This window comes from Alosa sapidissima, chromosome 8 (assembly GCF_018492685.1).
Source record: "Alosa sapidissima isolate fAloSap1 chromosome 8, fAloSap1.pri, whole genome shotgun sequence".
NCBI classification, from domain to species: Eukaryota; Metazoa; Chordata; class Actinopteri; order Clupeiformes; family Clupeidae; genus Alosa; species Alosa sapidissima.
In genome coordinates this window covers 12804369-12827353 of record NC_055964.1, presented here as the reverse complement: position 1 = coordinate 12827353, position 22985 = coordinate 12804369, and the positions used below count along the sequence as shown (strand labels likewise).

At 41.5% G+C, this 22985-nt stretch overlaps 2 protein-coding genes across 4 annotated transcripts in view; one reads left to right on the top strand and one right to left on the bottom strand.

Annotated features, from left to right (window-relative positions):
• Nucleotides 1-552, top strand: part of LOC121715680 — a 45370-nt gene extending 44818 nt beyond the window's left edge. Inside the window, exon 9 of the mRNA XM_042101565.1 lies at nucleotides 177-552. Within this exon, the coding sequence (XP_041957499.1) occupies nucleotides 177-254 (78 nt within the window). The 3' untranslated portion in view covers nucleotides 255-552. The remainder of the gene's footprint in view (nucleotides 1-176) is intronic.
• Nucleotides 553-5761: 5209 nt separating this feature from the next.
• Nucleotides 5762-22985, bottom strand: part of edil3a (EGF-like repeats and discoidin I-like domains 3a) — a 127169-nt gene continuing 109945 nt past the window's right edge. For all 3 annotated transcript variants that reach the window (XM_042101733.1, XM_042101734.1, XM_042101735.1), the window contains 2 exons: nucleotides 20569-20724; nucleotides 5762-8320 (listed from right to left, as the gene is read on the bottom strand). In XM_042101733.1, coding sequence (XP_041957667.1) covers nucleotides 8171-8320; nucleotides 20569-20724 — 306 coding nt within the window. In that variant the 3' untranslated portion in view covers nucleotides 5762-8170. The remainder of the gene's footprint in view (nucleotides 8321-20568; nucleotides 20725-22985) is intronic.

The window sequence follows — 22985 nt, the reverse complement described above, 5'->3', positions numbered from 1 at the left end:
ATCAAGAGAGTTGGTTATACTATAGAGTTAGTTATTCTTAAAACATTGCTGTAATTTCAAACTGCCTTGCAAAATCAACAGCATGAATCCCTTCTCTAGCACTGTTACTATGTTTGACATCTCTCTCTCTCCTCTTTTTTTCTCTCTCCCTCTCTTTTACTCTCTCTTTCACCAAGAAATGCCCTTCCAGGAGCAGTGAGAAGCAAGACAGCAGGGGTGTCGCCAATGTCAGACTGCATTATTGTCAGGCCTGAAACACCTCAGACAACCTGACATAGATTGACTGTGTGAAACTGAGTTGAGTTGTCATGAGACAACAAGGTGATTCCAGCGGCCCGCTTCCACTTATGTTATTCTCCAGAAGGAAATCACATAATAGACTGAGAGGAGAATAGGCACACACATGAGAATGGGTTTGATTGATGCCCTGATAGAGGTTATTGTTATTTTTTTACATACTGAATTCATGTGGGGATAATTTTGCACCATTTTTGCATCATTGCATTGTTGAAGGACATCTCTCTTGACAAATGTTCTCCTTCAAGTCCTTTACAATTCAGTAAATTATATGTAAATGTCTTCTTTCCCATTATTTCCCATTATTATAGTGTCACAGTGTAATGGATGATTTTGTTAAAAGAGAGAACCAATGTCAATTTAGTAAGACACGCTTTGAATAAGTTCTTTTCAAAGCATAGATTTAAGTGTTGTGTCCTACAAACTGTATGAAAAGGATGACAAAGACATCTCACAAAGTTCTAGACAATACCTACTATTCAAAGGATTTGAACACAGCAGCACAACATATTTCCATTCTTTAGTCCCTCAACAAAATAATAGCAACAGATACCCCTTAGGCACCTACGGTAAATGCTTTGTATTTTTTGACGTCTGTAAAAAAGTACATGACAAATGTACAATCTGGTACAATCCAATCCACATGTACACTACAATACAATCTGGAAGGCCAAGTTACCTATGTGCACGTTTTATTGGAGGGCCCTATCTTACACTCAGCGTATCGTGGCGCCAGACGCAACACGATATGCTGAGTGTAAGTGTTGTTGCTGGTGTACATCCAACACATTGATCATTATTCTGCCAGGCGTAAGAGTTGAGAAGTCGTCAAATAAACCATGCATACCCACGGGTGTGTCAATGAAAAAAAAACTAGGTGTGGTCAGGCGCATGATCACAAATTGCTATTTTAATGCCACTAAAAATGTAACACCTTGCACCAAGGGCAACCAAGTCTAAAGTGAAATGTGCATGTTCTTTACTTTTTTGAGAGCGCAATGTCAAGAAATCTAACATGTGACGAGACCTTAGCAACGAGTCCCTGTCAACACACTGCAACAACTTTGCTGGTGTGCTTGGATGAATGTCATAATTTGTATTGGGGTAAGAGTTGATTATTTTCATACTATGTTTTTGATCGTAACCCCTTGTCAGTCAGTATTGAGAGTGAATAACTAAGTGTAAGGGCGTTTTCAGACCTATAGTTCGGTTATTTGGTCCGCAGCAGACAATAAATTGGTACAATGTTGCAAACAAACTTTGGTCCGGTTCGGTTTCACATTGTTTCTAGACGGACCAAACAGTGTGGGAATTGAGCAGACAGTTCCCTCAGGTGTTTCTTCCGGCTATTTCGAGTTGTACACACTGGAGTGACAGTTTCACGGGGTGATCTTGGCTCATTGTTTGCATTTGTTACTTTTGGCAAATTGTGGAGTTTGGAAATGAGACTGTAGCTAGAAAAAAATCTGATTTGCGTTGCCATGTAGGCCACTCAGCCGACCATACATGTATGACACATTGTTTGTATCTCCTCACACATCCACATTTGTCCATGTTTCACACTATTAGGACCAATTGTGCATGCCATTTATTTAGGAAGTGATTAGGAAATGAAATGTACCTAATTTTACCAGTGATCTTAACTCCCATAATTCACCTGTTTGTTTCAGGTTGGCTTTCTCACCAGCAGGACTGCACCAAAGTTTGTTAGATGGTGCGGGCCGAGATCACCTCTTTTTGGAGGTCTTGGGCCGATCAATTTGGTGTGCACCTGAGTGCAATTGTTGTGTTCTGACCAACACAAACAAACTGAAACAAGGGCTTAAACGCACTCGAGTTCGATTAAAACAAACTTAAGGCTGTCGGTGTGAAAACGCCCTAAGGGCTGTATTTTGCACGCTGGCGCATGGTGTAAAACTCGTTTTCCACCCGTGCAAAGTTTAATTCGTACGGAGCCCGGTAGAGCTCAATTTAAGTGATATTTTTTCTGGTCGTGATAATTTGTGAGCACGTTTTCCTTTAATTGAGCCCTCGAATTAATAAAACGTGAGCACATTTTCCTTTAATTGAGCCCTCGAATTAATAAAACGTGACCCCGTTGTAGGCCTAAATTGAGCTCTCGAAATATGTATTTCGTGCTCACATTTAGTAATTCCCGACATTTTCTCACCGCTCGCTGTGCTGTGGTGGCAACTTCGTGTTACCTTGGCATGGACTAGGCCTACAGCTGTCTGTAACATTACAGTTCATATTGGTAATGTGATGATAACCGTAGGCAGCTAATTAAAGCCTTTAGGTGGTCAATATGGTTTATAGCGAACTCTTTGTAGCAGTCACCTGTGGTGTCAACCGCCAGCTATGGAGACCCATAATGGGGAAATTCTACTAGGCTACATAGGCTACTCGGGCTCTGTTGTAATGACCGGTTTACACTATACCTCCTGGATTGTTGACTAAAGCCTACGTTAACTGTGAGGTCTAGAAGGCAATCGAAGCACACACAGCGACAAGCTCCCAAACAATTACAACACGTAGACCTAGCCTACTGCTGTTGGTACAAATAGGCTAGCCTACTGCATATTAGTAGTAATACCCACCCAATACAATAAGGTTCCCTCTAGCGCCAGATGGGCCTCACCATATAACCCACCCGCACACCGATATGATGCACACAACGCAGTTAGCTTTGATAGGATACGGACTATGAAACGGGAGACATAAACAGTGGCGTAGGCTACACGATGCTCAGCTTCTCACGCTATGTAGCCTAGCTCACACCGTTCGCGATAAACACCACAACTCTGCAACACTTAAAACTTCGGCAAACATTCAGCTGGACGAAGATGACAAGGGGCCTGTGCAAACACACACAATCATCTGCTCTCCCACCTACAGCCTACCTATGGGCTATATCCAGGTGCACTGCAATCAATGAGATTCCCCCTACGTCACTACAAGCGACACACCTCCCGACGTCATTCCCGGGGATACCCCTTGACACCACACTACGTTTTTGTGCACACAATTTAATTTCTTCGAGCCCACGTTTTAATTATTCGTGGGTGCGTTTTAGTAGATCGAGATCTCGAATATACTATACCGTGCTCATGTTTACATGTGTCAAGACAATAATGAGTGCATGTTTTACAAATTGTGGCCACGTTTAAGTAGATCGTGCACACAATGTTCTATAACCATGTTCACAAATTGTGCTCTCGTTTTAGTAAATCGTGCGCTCGTTTTAGTAAATAGTGCACTCGTTTAATAAATTGTGCCCTCGTTTTACTATGCTTAAAATGAGAGCTCAATTTAGTAAAATGAGCGCACACTATAGTAAAACGAGAGCACAATATAGTAAATTGTGCACACGATTTAGTAAACCGAGAGCACAATTTAGTAAAACGAGTGTACGATTTAGTAAAACGAGTGCACAATATAGTAAAACGAGAGCACAATTTAGTAAAACGAGCGCACATTCTCTCAACATGCAAAACATTTTGCGATGACACCTCTAGGGCTCCGTAAATTCGGTATTTTGCACGTTTATTTTTTAAACAATGCGCCCAGGGGTGTGGCAATTAACAACCTAGGGAGGGGCCTGGCGCATTGTCTAAAAATCGCTATTGTACACCTGGTCAGAAGTCTATGGCGAGTTGTTTATATGTTATTTTAAGAGCGCATTGTCAACAGTCATATTGGCAGGTGCATGCACCATCCTTTTATCATTCATGAACGCACACCAGCGCACGTCCATGCAAAACATTACAAATTGCACGATTACAATGGGAAACATAATTAGAATAAAGATATTAGGAAATACTGTACATCTCATGATGAGTAATTTATTCACCATCATTTGCAAATTGGTAATGACGGTTAAAAGTGATTAGGGGAGAGTCGAGAGACACATATGGAGCACAGCTGAAGACGCACTGTCACGAGATATAAGCAACTCCTCTGCAGGATAAATGTTGTTTTGTTCAGTCATTTGAGCAATATCTGGGTGTTGCTTTTTTCAGCCTATATGTTTTCGATGGTAACCCATTGTCAGTCAATAGTGAAAGTAACTGCATATAACTGTCTTGTCGTTGACTGACACTTTGGTGAAGTAAGTTTCACTTTGCCAATGAGTTCAAATAATAGACGAGTGCAAATGCGTGAAGGCCGTAACTTGTCAGTGATATAAGTATTTGAAATGAACATGATTTCTCAATGTCTAGTGACATATCAGGGCCATTTTATGATGAATTGAAATACATTTCTTACATACGGTTCCCTTTAAAATAGGGCCCTCATAGCTTTTTTTTTTAAATGTATAGACACACATCCAGAGTTAAGCAATGTCTACAGCATGTTGACAAAAATTTGCTCAGTCGCAATTGCCTGATCCAAGAACTACTAATATCAATGACAGCTACATTACATTAAATCAATGACATTACAGCAGTATTCCAGTATAAAGGCGAGGCAATAATAACACCATTAGGTAAGGTACGGTTGTGTTTCAGAGGAGTTCTGTACCAGCAATGATATAAAAGCATGCACAACTTCAAAGGGCATATTGCCATGCAATTGTACAAAAGCAAATTACCCAGGCCTTGTAGATAGTAAAATGTCTCCCCCTGTGAAAACATGATGCCTGAAGTAATAACAAAGGCTGGTTTTGTTTGAACAGTGGTGTCCAGGACCATGGTAAATGCATGACTTCCACATTAAGGGAAACCAAATGCATGCTCTAATGCATGCTTTTATCACTGTGCTGTTTTTTTTTTAAGAAAAAAAGACGAATCATGACAGATAATCATTTAGATTACCACATATCCATAGTTATATTCCGACATAGTGGCATGCTGAAAATGTCTGCAACTGTTATGTTCAGCCAAGCCTGGTGTGTTTGATGCAGTGCTATTGATCTTTTGTGTCCGCTTACAGGAAGCATTCGTTGTGGCATTTCAGATCGCATTCGTGGCAAACGAGGTTGTGGCAGAAAAGACACCACTTGTTTGACATGACATGTTCTGTGTCAGCAGTCGGGTAGCTATAAACGATGGGGCAGGCAAGCAAAACAGATTGTTTTCTAATGAGATTTAATTGCTATGTGACTTCACTCACCTGAATTACGATGCAATTATCTGGCCGCTTGGGCATTCAGGTAATTGATTCATTGCTGGCCATCACAGCTTAGCATGTCTTGGACTTCTCGGCAGGTTTTGATTCTCCACACAGCTAAGGGAATTAAGTTAATAGGACCGGCTAAGGACCAGTCAAGGCGGTCAGGGAAAAGAAAAAAATAAATGAGGACAACAGGCTGCACCAAAGGCATATCAAATGAGGTTTGGGGAGCAAATTGAACAAGACTGCGGCACAGTCCCCCCTCCACTGTTGGCGAAGTCTGAGACTTTGAGATGCAGAGATGGTGTTGGAATACAAACGGAGGAGAAGAAAGAAAAATTGTACTCTTGAGTTCACAGACATCGCTTTTATTTGTCAAACCAAAGAGCACTCTTTTTGTGGCACTGACTTTTTGCTCTGCTGTACACTCATTAGGACTCGCCAATCACCATGTGATGGGTACACTTACGCTTGACAGACTGAGAGAAGAAAGAGACAGAGAGAGAATGGGAGAAAGACATTGAGGGAAAGAGAGAAAAGAAAAGATGGGGCTGGAAAAAGGAATAACTCGAGACAAGAACATAGATTTCAGGGAATGTGTGTGCCCCGTTCTAGATCATCTTCACTTTTCAAGCAAATCTGATTTGTCAAAGAAAGAGACAAAAAGCACACACACACACAAGAAAAACATAATTTCACATGGAATGCACATAAAACTCTTACAATATTTTAGATATGCTGTACATGTACAAAAACATGTGCCCAAGGAGTTTATTTTTGTGTTCATTTCCTTCTTCCCACGGGCTGACAGAAAATGCCCAAATGCTCTGTTTAATGTGCACAGATAGCCATCAGGTAGCCACTGTGAGTACAGATAGCCACCTAGGCTGTGTATGCAAGAAATCTAGTGACACAGGACGAGGCAAGACAGACACAGTTATAGCCACTGCCACATCATCAGTCAAACCCAAAAGTCCAAGACATAATAAATATGATACTTTGTCACAGATGTCCATTAGAAGAAGAAGAAGAAGAAGGAGAAAAAAGAATGTTCTATGCTGTGTTCATGTTCTGATCACATAAAGCTTCACATAAAGTTATTTATACAAAACCTCGATATCAGGGGAGAAGGCTAACTGTGGGCCGACCGTATGGCTGCTTGTTCTTGGAATAGAATAGTACCAATCCCGATAAGAAACACCTATGGGTTAAACGTTTGCTGTAGTTTGCATGGATACAGTGCACAAGTAACAACAGGATGGTTGTTTGAAATATTGCACACATAGACACAATGTGCTGCATGTATTATTTGTCATGGTGTTAAGGTACATACAATTATATTTCATAAACTCTTAATTTTAATGCTTGCATTTTTATGATTGACTTGCAAATGTAACATTGAATTACAATGATATTACAGCTGGTGTGTTCATTGTACTATTCAATGATTAAAAGATGTATAAATATGTATATATCTTATGACTTTTGTTTTTCAAAAATACATAATTGACAAGCACAAGTCACATTATGTTATGTCTCTTAAGTACTTGCACAAAAATCCACACAGTGTAGTTTATACAATAATATTTTTTGTTAAACCACTCATTCGTCATTGCTCTGTAATACAGGATCTATTGTTCCCTGCTTAATATTTTTGACTTTTGGATGAGGATTGGACAGTGTACTGACAAAAGGAAAATGAAAGGGCTTCTTCTATCCTGAGGTTTTCTAATCATTAAAAATAATAATCAAGACAGGGGTAACTATTGGGATATACAGACAAAGGGATAAATCATTTTTTGAAAGTAGAAACAGTACAAAAAGTGCAACAAATGGAGTTAACAACATCAAATGTTATGTGTAATAAATTAAATATAAAAGTGAAAATGTTAGCACACCTAGATTTATACCTAACCCACCTACATGTACATCAGTGTCAGTACCGCAGTGCCACTTTTTTTGCATCTTTCTTGCTTGAATTGCTTTGAGCAAGTAATTTACTTAGATAGTTTTGCAGCTCGGAACTATGAAAAAAAATCACAAAAATATATCCTTAAAATAAAATGGTTTGGGATGAAGTTCAACTGAATTGTCTTCGTATACAATAAATATTAAAATCTATGTGCCATGCAATCATTTAATGTTTCATATACAATACAACAGCTTTGATAATGTTCTCCTGCACACTGCTAAAGACAGGTTCATTGATCATATTAGTCTGGATTGGGGGAGTTATTTCAGTAAAAGTAGAAACAGTTATATTACAGCGATATTAGTGATTTGTTATTTTGTTATGAGCTACAATACGGTTCATCATGAAATGTGAATAATGTTAGACAGGGTTGTAGGTCTTTGTGTAAAAGTGACACTGTACAGTATCAGAGTGCTATACTGCCCAATCCTTCCCCACCAATTAACTGTTAGTTTCTTAAGCCCCAGTCTAGCCCAAAATGGCAACACTGAAAATCGGAAAATCTGAATAAAAAGACAGCAAAGAAATAAGAGGACAAACATTGTTCACGGGCAGGTATGTGTGTGTGTGTTTGTGTGTGAGTGTGTGTGCACATGTGTGTGTGTTTTTAAGTATTGTACAAAATTAAAATTCCCACTGACCACATCCAAAAAAAAAACACTCTGAAACAATTCTTGAAAAATCCATTGGAAAGGTATTTTCTTTATACATCTTGGATACAGTTTATATTGACTGTGGGGGCTGCTGACTCCTGCACATGTTGGGAACGGGGGTTAGAGTGGCGAGAGTTCATTCCTCCTCCGTGCAACCAAGTAGCTCCACGCGTAAGGTGATCCGCCCATACCACGACCACGGCAGAACTCGCACGAAGCGGGCGTAAATCGGGGGGTCTATCACATTCTTTCTGTGTGTGTCGTTGTCAAAGTTGCCCTGAAAGACCTACAAGGAAAAAGCGAGAAAACAAAGATCGGACAGTGAGTTATTATTAGTCTACTTGCAGGTGCAAGTAGAGTTCAAGCTGTTTGCAATCAGCAGCAGGGCAGAGTAGGAGAACACAGACAATTTCTGACTCACAAAGGCTCCAACATCAGAGTTTTTCAGCTTAAGAGGCCGCCTATGATGACTCCATCAAAGCCATTAGACAGACTGTGGCTAGAGAGCATTGGAGAGAACAGATTACAGACTGCTTACTTGCCCGCTGTCATATCTGCTCCACGTCAACCGAGAGAACAAAAGGAGGAAGACGAAAGCTTTGCTGACTCAGCCTCTTCACTATGCATCTTTAAAACTCTCTGCAATGCCCGAAGCACAAATCACATGCTCTCACTGTTGCACAAAATCCATCTTCTGCTACTCATTTGTGTTGAAGTATGGTCTACACTTTCACTTGTGTGGTCAAACACATTCAAACTTAACCATCATCTCCATCACCATCATAATTATCATCATCACCATCACTGTCGCCCATTGGCGGAGCCCAAGGGGAAATTCAAAGATATTGCACATCCACAGACCTACGGTTGACTTCAGCCTGTGTCATAGGTTTTTGTTGTGAGGCAGAAAGATCTAGCTTTTGCTGCTTGGAGGACTTTGCTCCGAGTCCTTCTTTGCTAGTGGATGGCGAGCTATCATCTGTGGTGGAGGTATCGGTGTTTTTTGGCCACTAGCTTTAGATGCGTGTGTGAGATGCTTAATTAAATTACAGTTGCTTACAACGGATGTCGACAAAGTCTTCGCTTCGACATAATGTACACATTACATGCACGTCCTTGCCTTTGACCACAATGAATTTGAAGTAGTGCTTATATCTCCACCTTGAAAATGCCAACTTTTTATCGTCGGATTGCTCCTGACCTCTGCTGTTTCGTCGAATCTCGTTTAGCTGTTGCGTGTGTGTGTGGCGCGTGTGCTGACAAGTGTGTAAAAACACTGATTGGCTATCATGAAACATGACTCTGCCTTAGCCAATTCTAATCACCTATGTATCACCCTGTTACACATAGTAATGCACCGCATTTAACGTCCAGTAACGTTAACGGCGTTGTAAAGATGGGAAAAATAATTAGTTAGATTACCCCGTTACCCCGTCGTTACCTAATGCCGTTCTTTTAAATGGCGTTATTCCAAACACTGGATTTCCCACACGATGAGTTTAGACAATGCCACAGCCGAGATGTATTTGACATCTGCGCATAAGGCCAATATTGGCCAACTGCGCAATATTGTCCCCAGCCCTGGGTCAGTTGCAACATCTGACTCCTTACATTCAAATGCAAATTGTGAAAAATGTAGATTCTGTAATTATCTTTAAATGGTTTAGACTATTAACAGACAGATGTAAATGTATTGTATAAAAAATTGGTTTGTCTAATCCAAACCGTCTCTGAGTAACAGAGCCAAATGCAAAAATTGTTGCAACTGCCCCCACTCTCCCGCGGTTTACGTCATAAACCTGGCAGGAAAGTTCAGAGCGGTGCAGTCAGTTTAAACAGCAAGCGGTAAAAAAAAACTATTGTCAAGACATTAGGCAATTAGGCTACTGTACCCCGGAATACAAAAATAAACTTCAAAAAGACAGAAAGTTTGTTTTACTGTATTCATAGAGTCTCAATGACCGAATCAGTAGATTTACCTGTTGTCAGTTGAGTTCGTTCAATTAATTTATTGTAGGCTAGTAGCCTAGGCAAATATGAAACGGAGATGTAACGTGGCTACCGGCGGGATTTTGAATTTGCATGTTTCATGCATTTTAGGGCAAACAATACCATGAGATTGATGTGTTCTCCATTTGAGGAACGTAATCAATTGCGGACGTGCACAGACACAGAGCGTAGGCCTAGGTTAGGCTACTTTCACTTTCTAGAGTGCGCATTAATTACGTAAAAGATGCTTCATAGTACCAAAACAACGATCAAACATTATCAAATGTATCATGACGTGTTGTCACAAAGACTTACTCCAATTAGAAAATCGAAACCAAAATCAAAAGTGTAAGTGTTCTCTCATTGACGCCTGTAGGCCTATAAGGAAAATGCGATTTCAGTTTGTAAAATGTATCCCCACCCCCTCCCCAACTGAATTAGTCCCCCTATGTGAAGCACTGAAGGAGATAATTCCCCCCATTTTGAAAAATGAGCTTTAAGCCCTAAATTAAACTTAGCTTAATGTGTTCCATTGAACATTTTAACAAGTGGGTTCACAATGTGTGGGGCTGTGCTAAACCTGACCATGAGGCTACTTTTGCCAGAGTTCAAAGTAAAAATGTATTGAGACAAGGTAGCATCTCAGCATAGTATACTAGCCTATAATATACAAACCATAACTCATAAAAAACGCTTAATTAACTAAGTGCCTGCTGATCAGATAGGCTATGCCTATAGACCCCTCTTGAAAGACCCAAAGTGCCAGTCAGATATACCTTGAGTCTCACATTTTTAAAGTCTCCATGTGTCCATTAGTTTACACAGAATTCACTAGAAGTCATTATTTAAGGGGTTATTTTTCAAAATCCCCCAAAAGCCCCCAATGTTTTAAATGTCTGGCTCCGCCCCTGCCGCCGCCACCATTGTTGTGGTCATCATCATCTATTTTGTCTATTTTAAATCAAATTTGCTGACATATCCAAACACTTTCAAGTGCCTTACAGCACACTACATACCCATTTCTTCAGTAAAACATGCATGCTGTTTGATTATCAGCCACATGACCTTGGAGCTGTTAGCCCAGTGTTCTACCAGTTCAGTTACAACACAGAAATACCTGCTGAGTAACACCTATTTCCTTAAAATGGGCTATATATGTTAGGGGTTTCATCAAATAGTCAACTACTTGACTAGTCAAATATTATAACCACTAGTCAGTGTTATAGGCAGCACTAAACTTGTCATGGACAAAATGGCTACAGGCTAAACAGGCCATTTTTATTTTTATTTAAAATGAGACCTGTTCCACAGTGTCATGAATAAGAAATTGTCTGTTATTGATAACCATCTTCGGATGAAGAACCTGCAACAACCAGCACTTACAGTAATGTTAGCACCAGAACTGTGCATAACAACTAGTCGACTACTATTATGAAAAACTGCTAGTAAAAATCAGTAGTCATGAAACCCTTAATATATGTGGCCATAATAGCAGACTGCCTTCAAAATACTGTTTTGGGTTTGAATGATGAGCATGTTCTCTGTCCAAAGTATATAGTCAAAATCAAAGCCAAAGAACAAAGGGAAGTTGTTTGAGGTAAGGCCACAATCAGGACCGCATGTAACCAGCAGATCTTCTAAGCCATCCCAGTGTAGCGGGATCTTTGTGTTTTGTAGGGATACCACCATGTTCTTCCATAAACTGGGGGACAAAAAGACAGAATGTGCTCCTGAAGCAGACAACTGGTCAACCATTGGTGTGAGGCTTATTAAAACCAATGTCTTTACAATCCAGCTGAGAGCAGTGTGTCGATTGAAGGCATTCATCCTGTGTTTATGGTCAGCAGAAGCACTGAGAGCATAATAAGAAGCCTCTGGCAGGTCAGAATGCCTATTTTGTTCTTAATACATGCCCAAGTGTGCTAAATTGAGAAGACAATGAGAGATAATGGGCAGTAACTGTGTCCCCCAAGCCTCTGTGAGAACAATGATCATTTCAATTAAATGTTTTAGAAGAGGACTGCTCAACTGGCATGTGCTGCTTCATGCCGTGAGTGATACTTTTACTATACTGCCTCTCCAAGGTGAAACAAACGGTTTTGGCGGCTATACTTTTGATTAGTCACATGTGGAGTCAGTGTGAGAGAGTTGGTAAAGAGTTTAAGCTACTGTAATGTGCTAAGTGTTGGCTCATATTGTTTTTTTCATTGAGCATCAGACCTGATGAAAGGTCCTTGAACGTCCACAGTGCGGCTACAGGGCTGTCTGTTAATAAGACACTCGCGCACGTCTCGAGCATCCCTGCTGTCTGGCTCCGGCGCTCTCTGTGAATCACAGCGCGTTGAGGGGCCTTAAGACGGTGGCGTCGCGAATTCGAGTGTGACGGCAGGCCACGCCAGCGCTCAACGAGGATTAGCGGGAAACAGACGCTCGTGGGGGAGAGAGCGAGAAGGAAAAAAAATCTATTCAAAAGCTCTAGCTTATTAAGGAAACAAGATCACACCAGAGGGGGTGCCTGTGAGCCAGTGGGGAGAAAGCGAGAGAGAGAGAGAAAGAGAGAGAGAGAGAAAAAGCAAAGAGCATAATGTGGTCTCCTCTTCAGGAGAAACACCCCACTCTTGCTCACACACTCACATAAACACTCTCTCTCTCTCCACAGTTCGCCTGCAGCTCCATCAGAACACAGAGGGGGCTGGTTCACTCCCTTGAGCTGCCAATGCAGATGGGGGGAGCATTGCCGAGCGAGTGCCTGATGAGGGCCCCTGTGTTGGCTTGGAGAAGGCTTTTGCGAGCAGCGCCTATGATGAGCTTGGAATTTTCCTCCGCTGGAAGTGCCTCTCACACCTGATGAAGGAGGAGAGCTGAAGAGAAGCCCACTGCGGCTTGTGCTCATGCATAAACATGGTGCATTTCTGCCCCTCAGAACAGCAGTCTGAAATGGGGTCACAGGCACAATAGCTTTGGGGGCTTAAAGACAAACATTTTACAATTTGGCAACACATGTGTGGGTGTTTTTTGTTTTTGTGAAAAGGCATAGTTAATGCATGGCAGACTAGTGATCTAAGGACAAAATAGCGTAGTCAAAAGCAAAAAGTCCAATTAGATTTTTTTTTGGAAAATAGGCAACATCATTTGGGCTTGAACCAAACAAACAGTGCTGTTCAAATCCCCACTAGAAACCTGCTGAAAATCTGAATGCATTCAATCCAGTTAATGTTAAAGGGGAACTTGGCAACTATTTCAACTTAATAAACCCGTTTAGAAATCATTTGGATGGTTAAATGACCTGTTCCGGTGAAAATGGTGACTTTCCCCGCTGCGCCTAGCGTCCCCAGGCGGAAAACCAACCTTGCAACATTGAGACTACCGTCCCGGAAAGAGAAGTGAGAAACAAGAAACTCGTTTTAAATCGTGTTTCTTACCTTGTAACATCCACATAGTTCTGCCAAACTTATGCTAACAGTTCGCTAGCTTGTAAACAAATCCATGTGCTTTATCATTACCTTTTCACACAGTTTGAAATAGCATAATGTGCAATTTCTCCAGCAGAGGGGGAAATCCTGCCAAGTTTCCCTTTAAATAAATGATACCATGACAAAATGAATGTAGAAATTACACAAAAGGTTTTTTTCAATTGGATAGTACATAATCACATGTTTTGTAGGAAAAAGTTATTACAATACCACATCGTCCATGGAAGGTTGTAAACAAGGGCCAAATAATTGCCTGGGATTTCTATCACATGAAAGCTGAAGCAATATAATTAGCTTTGAAGATTTTATTTGAGCTCATTTACCACACATTTAGACTATGCTTTGAACGCAATTTGTCAGCTAGTTTTAAAAGGTATTATTCCTTTCTTTCCATCTTAAAGCAGCTCAGTCTAATGGGTTTGGTGGCAAATTATAACACTTTTTTTAATTCGTTTGTTGAGAGAAAAAAAGATGAAGAAATACCAAGCTGCATTGAAGTATGATGATGATAAGAGATAAGACACAATTCATTTTAAAAAGATCCACTGGAAGGAGTCCATGGAAAGGGCACCAACCATGGAATAGGTGACCAACAGCAAATCCAGTAATCTCAGTTATTATAATGACAATGTAGATGAGATGCTTTCTAGAAAGTTGTTTTATATTCATTGTAACCTTTCACAAACAAGGATCTAGCAAGATCCAAGAGAATGTTCTTTTCTAATTTCACACCTCTATTCTTACACTATTATCGCTGTTTTCTCTGCAAAATGTTTGTGTTATGAGGATTGAACAAAACATAATTCATGCACACACTCACTTACAGACATTCACACACTCCTACACACACACACACACACACACACACACACACACAGACACACACGCACACACACACACACTTAAACACAAATACATGAAGCATTTTCACAGCCAGCGGGTATGTGAATGTGCGGATGTGTGTGTCTGCCAGACACAGAAAAAGTTGCCTCATGTCAGAGCATGGGTAAGAGGTGTAAATTATTGAAGGAGCCAGTGTGATAGCAGTCAGGCTTGACTGTAAACACCGTGGGCACTTTACACGTTCGCAGCGACACGGCCCACGAAGCGGGTCCCCAGCAAGCCCGGTCGCGAGTGCGGTGGCTGTGTGTGACAGCCTCACGTGTGCTGCCACCTCCAATCATGTCAAGACACCACCGCCACCACCACCACCACCACCACCCTCCTCACCTCTCCGCATGCTTCAACGGGCCCTGCTTAACACGTCAGTAACTGAGCAGCCTCACCACCCCGCCACTGTGCTTTGCAAAGTCCTCTATCCACCCTCCAACTTCCTCTCATGTGTGTATGTCTGTCTATCTTTTCCAGAGTAAATGCTAACAGCGATGGACACAGATGGGGTGGGGTGTGGGGCATAAATCACTGGGACCAAAGGAGGCTGTTAAAAAGGCCCAAGCTCAGCCAAGTACAGATGGTCTGGAGGAGGAGGAAGGCTATTGGGCTGCTTTGTAGATCTTCATCTGGGAGCAAAAGAGTTCACTCAGAGCCATGTGAGACTCTTGTCACACCGACACAAATCAGTTGTACCCTGAGCAGGGGGAGAAGATGCAGGGCGGAGAGATGGGAAGCTGTGTGGCGTCAACATGAATTAAAAAAGCACACTAAAACTTGTTGACTTCGGTGTAGGTGACATTGGAGACTGTGTGCGGGACACGGGGGGCTGTAATTGGGTACTTTATCTCCATGCCTGACCACATGGCTGGTGGCTCAGTCGTCTCTTTTTCAGTGTGGAGAGAGGGGAGGAGAGGTCACACTTCACAGACCTACTTCTTCATTAAGAGGACAGAGAAACCTAAAGAACACAACTTTAAACAACAAAACTCCACTGAGTCGATATAATCTCTTCTGCAAAAGTTCTAATGCTCATACTTACAATACAAGGTATGCAGCAGCAGGGCGATTTACTATACCTATATATTACTATATACCTATATATATATATATACCTATATATTACTATATATAATGTTTGCTTTTTTGAGCTTCTGTATATGCATGGTTTCCTGTTAACCTAAGGTTTGTTAGTGTAATGTAATGCACCTTTAACCTAATTATTATCTTTTTGTACTGTCAGACTCCAGGAAAAAGACTTATGTCTCAGCTAATGGGGATCCTATGAACAATAAACTGGCTCTGTCTTCCTAGAAAACAGAGCACAACATACCTTGAGGGCTGTTCTATGACGATAGCCAGTGCCAATGACACAAGGGCGAATCTTCTTTTTATTACTTTAATCTTTCTCATTTTGTTGCTCCTTTTATGGTTCCATCTGGTTCAGTCTGTGTCCTACAGTACATGCCACTCATTCATATTAAAATAAAGTACAAGTAGAACTTCAGCCAAGTCAATGACCCCAAACAACCTTAGCAATACATCAATGGAAAATGTTGGTCATCTCTCTCGAGCTCTACATTGGTGTAGAGACAAACAATGCCAGAATGCATCATCACAATGCACCACTCTACTCAAAAACATACTCAAGACCCTCAAGGAAGTCAAGTGCTTTACCCAGAAATGTTGATGGATTCAAGCATCAGATATTGTTCTGTTTCTCCACAAGCCTTCTCTGAAGTCATGTTGGAGTCCTCTTAGTCACATGCCAACATGTTATTGATCGAAGTTTCAAAGAAATATGTCAATTAGGGCTGCAGCAAGTGATTGACTATAACAATATTGTTGATTATTGTTGTTTTATTGTTGATATTGTTGATTATTGTTGTTTAACAATATTGTAGATTATCTGTCTACTTGAACTGTTCAAGTGAACTACCTTGGAGTTGTTTGTCTTCTTAGCACACTGTGTAACAGCAGCAGAGATTGAAGTATCCATGAAAATTAGAGACAAATCAAGACAGAAAAATCAGTGTCCCCTCCTGCATCTGTCTGACCAAATGCGATCAGTTCCAGACCCACACACACAGCTCTGTACTGGTCACACAGACTTTGGAAGTGTGAATACTCAAAAAACAAATAAAGCTATGGTCTACTAGTGAAAAAAGACAACATTTCTGTATCAACTGTGCACAATGCTATGTGGTACTGACTTCTCTCTCTCTCTGTCTCTTTCTCTCTGTCTCTCTCTTGCTTTATATGTGTGTTTTTGAGTGTTGACTTTTATTGTACACTATCAGACATGTAAAAGACAGACATTGAAAAAAAAACGACTGACAGCAATACATTTGGCTGACACAAAGCAATACAAAACATATCTAAAATAAGCTATTTTACCTCAGGTGTCTGTAGAGAGCTTAGATGCAATGGTATGAATGTGAGATATGAATGTGGCCATTATCACATAATGGATTTAGTCCAAGGTGGCTACTCCAATCAAAAGCAAACATCTGCACCAAAATCTCCATTGCTTCATCCATTTCTTGGTAACAGTGATGACATACTGTACATAAACAAATTTCACAATGTACCAATACTACGGTGGCCGACAGGTGCAAAGGACGTGCAACTTATGACAACAGATGCAAATCAACAAAACACTTGCAAATAGATAAAACACAACCAACTTAAGAAAACATCTTCATCTTCATTTGACAACACGTGCACATCATTTAGAAAACGCGCTGCAAATTCAGACAACATTTACATTTCAGAAATGCGCTGCAAAATTCACAACACAACGGAAGTGTTTCCAGGGACACTTAAAAGTGATGAACACCTCTGAACAGGTGGCGACAGTTCCTGTTTCAAATGTTCTGGCTCTGAAATGTAAGTATTTGGGTTTATTTTAATGGCACTTTAAAGTGATGAACACCTCTCCTTTACTGTCTGTACCTATGTAGGTTTGCACCTGTTCGCCACCTATTTAGAGATGTTCATCACTTTTAAGTGTCCCCCGGAAACACTTCCGTTGTGTTGTGAATTTTGCAGCGCTTTTCTGAATTGCTGTTGTGAATTGGCAGCTTGTTTCTGAAATGTAAATGTTTTCTGAATTTGCAGTGCGTTTTCTAATTGATTTGCACGTGTTGTCAAATGAAGATGAAGATGTTTTCTGAAGTTGTTTGTGTTTTGTCTATTTGCATGTGTTTTGTTGATTTGCATCTGTTGTCATAAACTGCACGTCGTTTGCACTTGTCGGCCACCGTACAATACCCTGTTTTTTGTCTGGTAAATGTATTTCAGTGAAGCTTTAATCAATAGCTTATAGCACTCAAATCCTAGCTTGTGTTTGATATCACAAGATATCCTGAGGCAGAAGAAAATAAATGGAACAATGAGAGAGGAGCTGTCATGGTAACTCACACTATGAAATGGTGTGATATTGTAACTCACACTATACAGTATGTTTCAATCTGATTTGTTTGCTTTGCTCACACGGTACGTTCGACCAGAAGTTCTCACATGCCAGAAAGACAATCAGATCTGACTAGAGCTGGAATGCTCTTTTATTTGGGGAGTTTTAAGCCAGCCTACACACGACAGATCGGACCGACCCAAAAGTTTGTTGGGAACGACTGATTCATGGCCTAAGAGAGTGTCTGCAACCAACCATTCACAATTACAAGTAAAGTAATACTCTTGCAAAGAGGAAACACTGCTTTAAATATCACCCTTCCTAAAAGGAATGCTTCCCTCCCTGAAGCGTGCAGGGTATCTGGGAAACGAGGCGGTCCATTTCAGCTCTATTGGTTCTGGCTGGCGGATTTCATCTGACCTGAAGGCCAGCGTCTTCACGGCATCGATTTGTGAAATGATTCAAGTCCAAGGGCGCCCATTACCGACTGGCTCTAGGTCTGACCAGTGGCCATACTTCATTATTTATAACTTAAGCAAAGGGCGGGAGCTTGCGGCTCGCTCTGCTCGCCCCTGGCTCACTCAGACTGCACTGGGCAGGGCTGGACAGTGTCCATTTATGTTTCTATCCAACTCTCACCGCAAAGCTGAGGCGGAGGCCTCTGAGGGGAACCATGACTTACTGTTAATCGAACTCTTGTCTTTAAGCTTGTGGGGGGTTGAGGCTAACACATACGCTAATCAAAGCTAATCCTGACCCTTCACCAAAGGGTTTTTTCATTTGAGGCATACACACTGCTACCGCCTGCTAATACATGACAGCTAATCTTGGTTGGGGGGTGGGGGGGTCTGATTTAGCTCCATCTCACATAGTATTGACGCTTGACCAACATGGACAGCATCTATTCAGTGGCAAATTAACCCTTTGTCACTGACTTGTCAGAGCCATGTAGAGAAATCAATAAAGGTTTTGAGTGTGCGGTGCTATCATTCACCGCAGCTACTGAACATACTGTAGATAAATTGCAAGATTCACCGCAGCTACTGAACATAGATAAATTGCAAGATTAACACAACATTATATTTTTGTAATGGATTTCATGTGAATACATATGACATTGTGATCTACTGACTTTACTTATAAAATGTATCTAACATTAACTGATATTGTCAACCATGGATATACTGTCTGCCATCTGTCTGAACTGCAGCCTTTCTCACTCTGTTTGTTTTACTGTAATATTCCAAATCATATTGCACTAGCTTGTGAATATGTGATTTTTAATGCATGATTTCTAACTGAGAACCGTTTCTCTTCCAACACCGCCCTCCTACTTCCCTCTTCCTCTGTCCTGCTAGGCCTGCCAACTGGCTGGAGTCATTCCAGAATCCAGGATGCCTAACTGTCAATGCGCAGAACGCTGTCCCTCGGAACAATGAAACGCTCGGCTGGCAGGGGTCCGAATCCAAAGATCATCTTTGCCGTTGAAATGAACCTCTGAGAGCGGGAAGAAGGTGGAGATGAAGCCTACATGTGTTTGTGTGTGTGTGTGTGAGCTGGGGACAGAAGTGGAAGAAGAGGCATGAAGAGAGAGAGAATGAGAGAGAGAGAGGGGGGGGGGGGGGGGAAAGAAATCAGAGAAAAAGGATAGCATCAAGTATAGGAAAGAAAGAGAGAAAAGAACAAGAGAAAAGTGTATGACAAATAGTCCTCTAGAAGAGAAATGTGTTGTTCATGAGGTCATAAATTGATGTGCATCCACTGGTGGATAATTAGTGTTTCATTATAGCACACAGCTATTTCTCCTTTGCGTCCTTCCCAATCTCCATTCACCTTTCAACCATTTCCATTGCTGCCCAAATGCTATGGGGATGCATAAACCCATTGGAGAAAAAAAAAGTCTACTTTGGTGTATTTTAAACCATCATGGCTGATGACGAGTTGAACCACTCTTGCTGCACCTAAGTGCCTCTGAGTATGGTATTTTGGTCCTAGCTGCTGATAAATTTCTTCCTCTATTTTGCTCTCTTAACTGACCCCTATTACCTCCGAAGCAGATTGGGAAGGTCTTATCATTTTGAGAGTCGTAAGGCACACACAATCACACACACGCACACACGCACACACACACGCACACAGGCACACAGACACACAAACATACACATATGGAGAGATATGGCAACTCTCCAAAACAACTTCACCACTCATTTGCTGACAGCAGGGGGGGGGGGGGGGGGGCACATCTCAGGGATGGACATGTGTAGCCCTTTGAAGGGTGGTAAACAAGATCGCCGGCCTGGTGTGGGTCAGGTCTGTTAGGTCCTGTTTTTTTTTTTTTATCTGATTGGCTGACTGGCCAGGAGAACTTGAAATTGGCTTGGTGGAGTGTGCTGAGGCATGTGATAACCCACTGCTGTGCTCACCAAGGTGGAGAGGGAGGGCCGGGAAATTCAAAGAGGGGGGTCACCCCTGGCAGGCTTGGCAGGGAACAAGCTTTATTTATTTCTTCCACTAACTATACCCCAAATGCAAGGCTCCAGCACAAACTGCTTTGCAGCTAATACCATATAGCAGCTTTACTACCAATTACCTGACGATTTCAGCACAAACGGAATTTTTTTTGGACAGGAATTTCTGCGTGAGCTGTAATGCTAAATGATGCTTGGATAATAATGCTTAGATAACACTCAAGTTGGCTGCGGCTAAATGATAAAATTATAAAAATTCAGACCCTTTATTCTGATACATGGCAACAAACAGGCTTACCTTGTCCTTCCTCTGCTTCTCATCTTGATATATGAGCCACCTCTCCCCGTCGTTGCTGTAGGCCACTTTATAGGAGCCCACAAACTGCACATGGCCGAAGTCTTTTGCCCCCTGGGTTATGATGCCGGTGATTTTAGTAGGAACCAGCATGTCAACCTGAGGAGCAGGAAACAGAGAGATGGCATGTCAGTGGGCGCGCACACAGAGCGAGCTGACCAGTAATGCCATGTTGACTGTCTCAGTGTGTCGCAGTAAGTACATCTGACAGACTCGTGAGAGAGTGAGAGAGAAAGAGAGAGAAAGAGAGCGAGAGGGGGGGGGGGGGGGTGAACTCAGGCCCAAGTAAGCCATCGCTGCAGGTAGATGCAGAAAGTCAGCAGCATGCTGTCAAACCAATCCACCTTATTTCAGCTGGTGGAAACCTTTGCCTGTTTCCTCTTGGAAAGGCTTGAAAACATGTTTTAAAACAACAGATGACTGAGAGAGAGAGAGAGAGAGAGAGAGAGAGAGAGAGAGAGAGAGAGAGAGAGAGAGAGAGAGAGAGAGAGAGAGAGAGAGAGAGAGAGAGAGAGACACAACAAAAAGAAAGAAAAACTTCAGCTTGAATTATTCACAGCATATTGAACTACAGGGCTTAGTTGCAGTTTGAGCTCAGCAGAACAACAGAAATCGCCAGCCGCAGCAGCTTCTAAGGCCAGACTGCACCATTTGGGTTAAATTTTTAATACCGAGCTCATTTGCTTCTGGTGTTCTATTAGCACTGTGCCTGGCTGTTGACATAATGTTGTTTTATTCATTTGGGCTTTGCACTTTATCATTTCCCCAACTGCACGGGCTGCACAGTGTCAGTCTGATATATGCAGGACCGTATATGGCAACACAGCACTCGGTGAAGAGGTGTTATAACCCTTTCAGTTCACAGCCAGGTCAGGAATACATTAGTGTTTCAGAGAGAGAGAGAGAGAGAGAGAGATAGAGAGAGAGAGAGAGACTTGGAAGAAAGAGACAAAGACTTGGAAGAAAGAGGGGATGGATGGACTTGAGGGCTTGATTGAGAAAGTAAAGATGAGGTAGGAAAACAGACTTTTAAGGAAATAGAGAGAGCCAATTTGGCAGAATAATGGAATTATCAGCATGGTATGTGTATCCTTGGCACACTCATCAGCCGACTTTGACCTCAGACGAAGGAGGCCAAAAGAAGTGGTGAAAATCAGACAAGTACCGGTATTTCAAAAATGGATTTTGTGAGAGTCATTGGGTAAACAGCTCTTTTCTGTCTTAGCGGGTATGTGTTCTGACAGTTCAGTGTCATCAATTTGAAACATTTTGAAAATCACTTTGAAAATGTTAGTTTTTCCTCATGCACACAAAAACTTAACTGCAGAATTTACAAAAAAACATTGTAACAAAATATGGCCTTGGCTTTACACAAGATTGCAAATTAAATAGTTACCCTATCATTTTTATAGTACAGAAATGGTTCCCGTGAACATTATTTATACTATGTACAGTATATACAGTGCATATACCACCATCCCTCCTCCAAGGGTCATTTTTGTTCAGTAGGAATTTCAATTGCTTTATGACAGAGAACAAACAGCAGGGAATTTGTTATGGCATGGCATATAGTCCTCTAGAAGAGAAATGCATTGTATGTATGGACATGTATAAAGTCTTTCATGAATATTCCTAATTGGTTAAAACCAATGACAGCACTGAAATGCAAACACTTTCCAAATGCACACACCATATCAAATGGAGGAAGATCTTGTTTTCTACAGCTTTAATGATAAAAGATAAACACACAGAACACGGCAGGATTTTACTTCTTACTGGCCTGAACATTGGCATATGTTGCATTAATACCATACACTCTGTATAATTACACAAAACAATAATGATTGCATTACATCAGCAAGTCATTTTTGTACACGTGGATAAAAGGGTGCAGCATATTTTCGACCTTAAAGGTTTCATCATCCCTTTATCCCTTTCATCTGCTTCAATTCATTCCGACAGACGTTATTCTATGAATAAATACACTCTGGAATACGCCAGGCTTCGCTGTGACACTTGTAAAAGTCCGAGACCAAGGGCAATCTTTCCGAGTCCAACAAATTGGGCCCATCATCAAAACAAAGTCATGCTTGAAGTGGAACCTGAAATTGCGGTCACAGGTAGCGGTCAAAAGAAAGGACGCCCCAAGCAGAACACACCCTCCCCATCCCACTGTCCAAACCTCAGCAACACCACCCACCTCTTCCTCTGCCACCCTTCCTTTCCCCCGGCTGAGCTCTTTTGCTTTGATAACTGCGACTATATTAAGGGCGAGATAAGCTTGTTAAAGCTGCTGCCTTCCCTCCGACGAGGAGAGCGCGCGCTGCGTCTTTTAACCCTGGTACACACGCAGGGGCTTT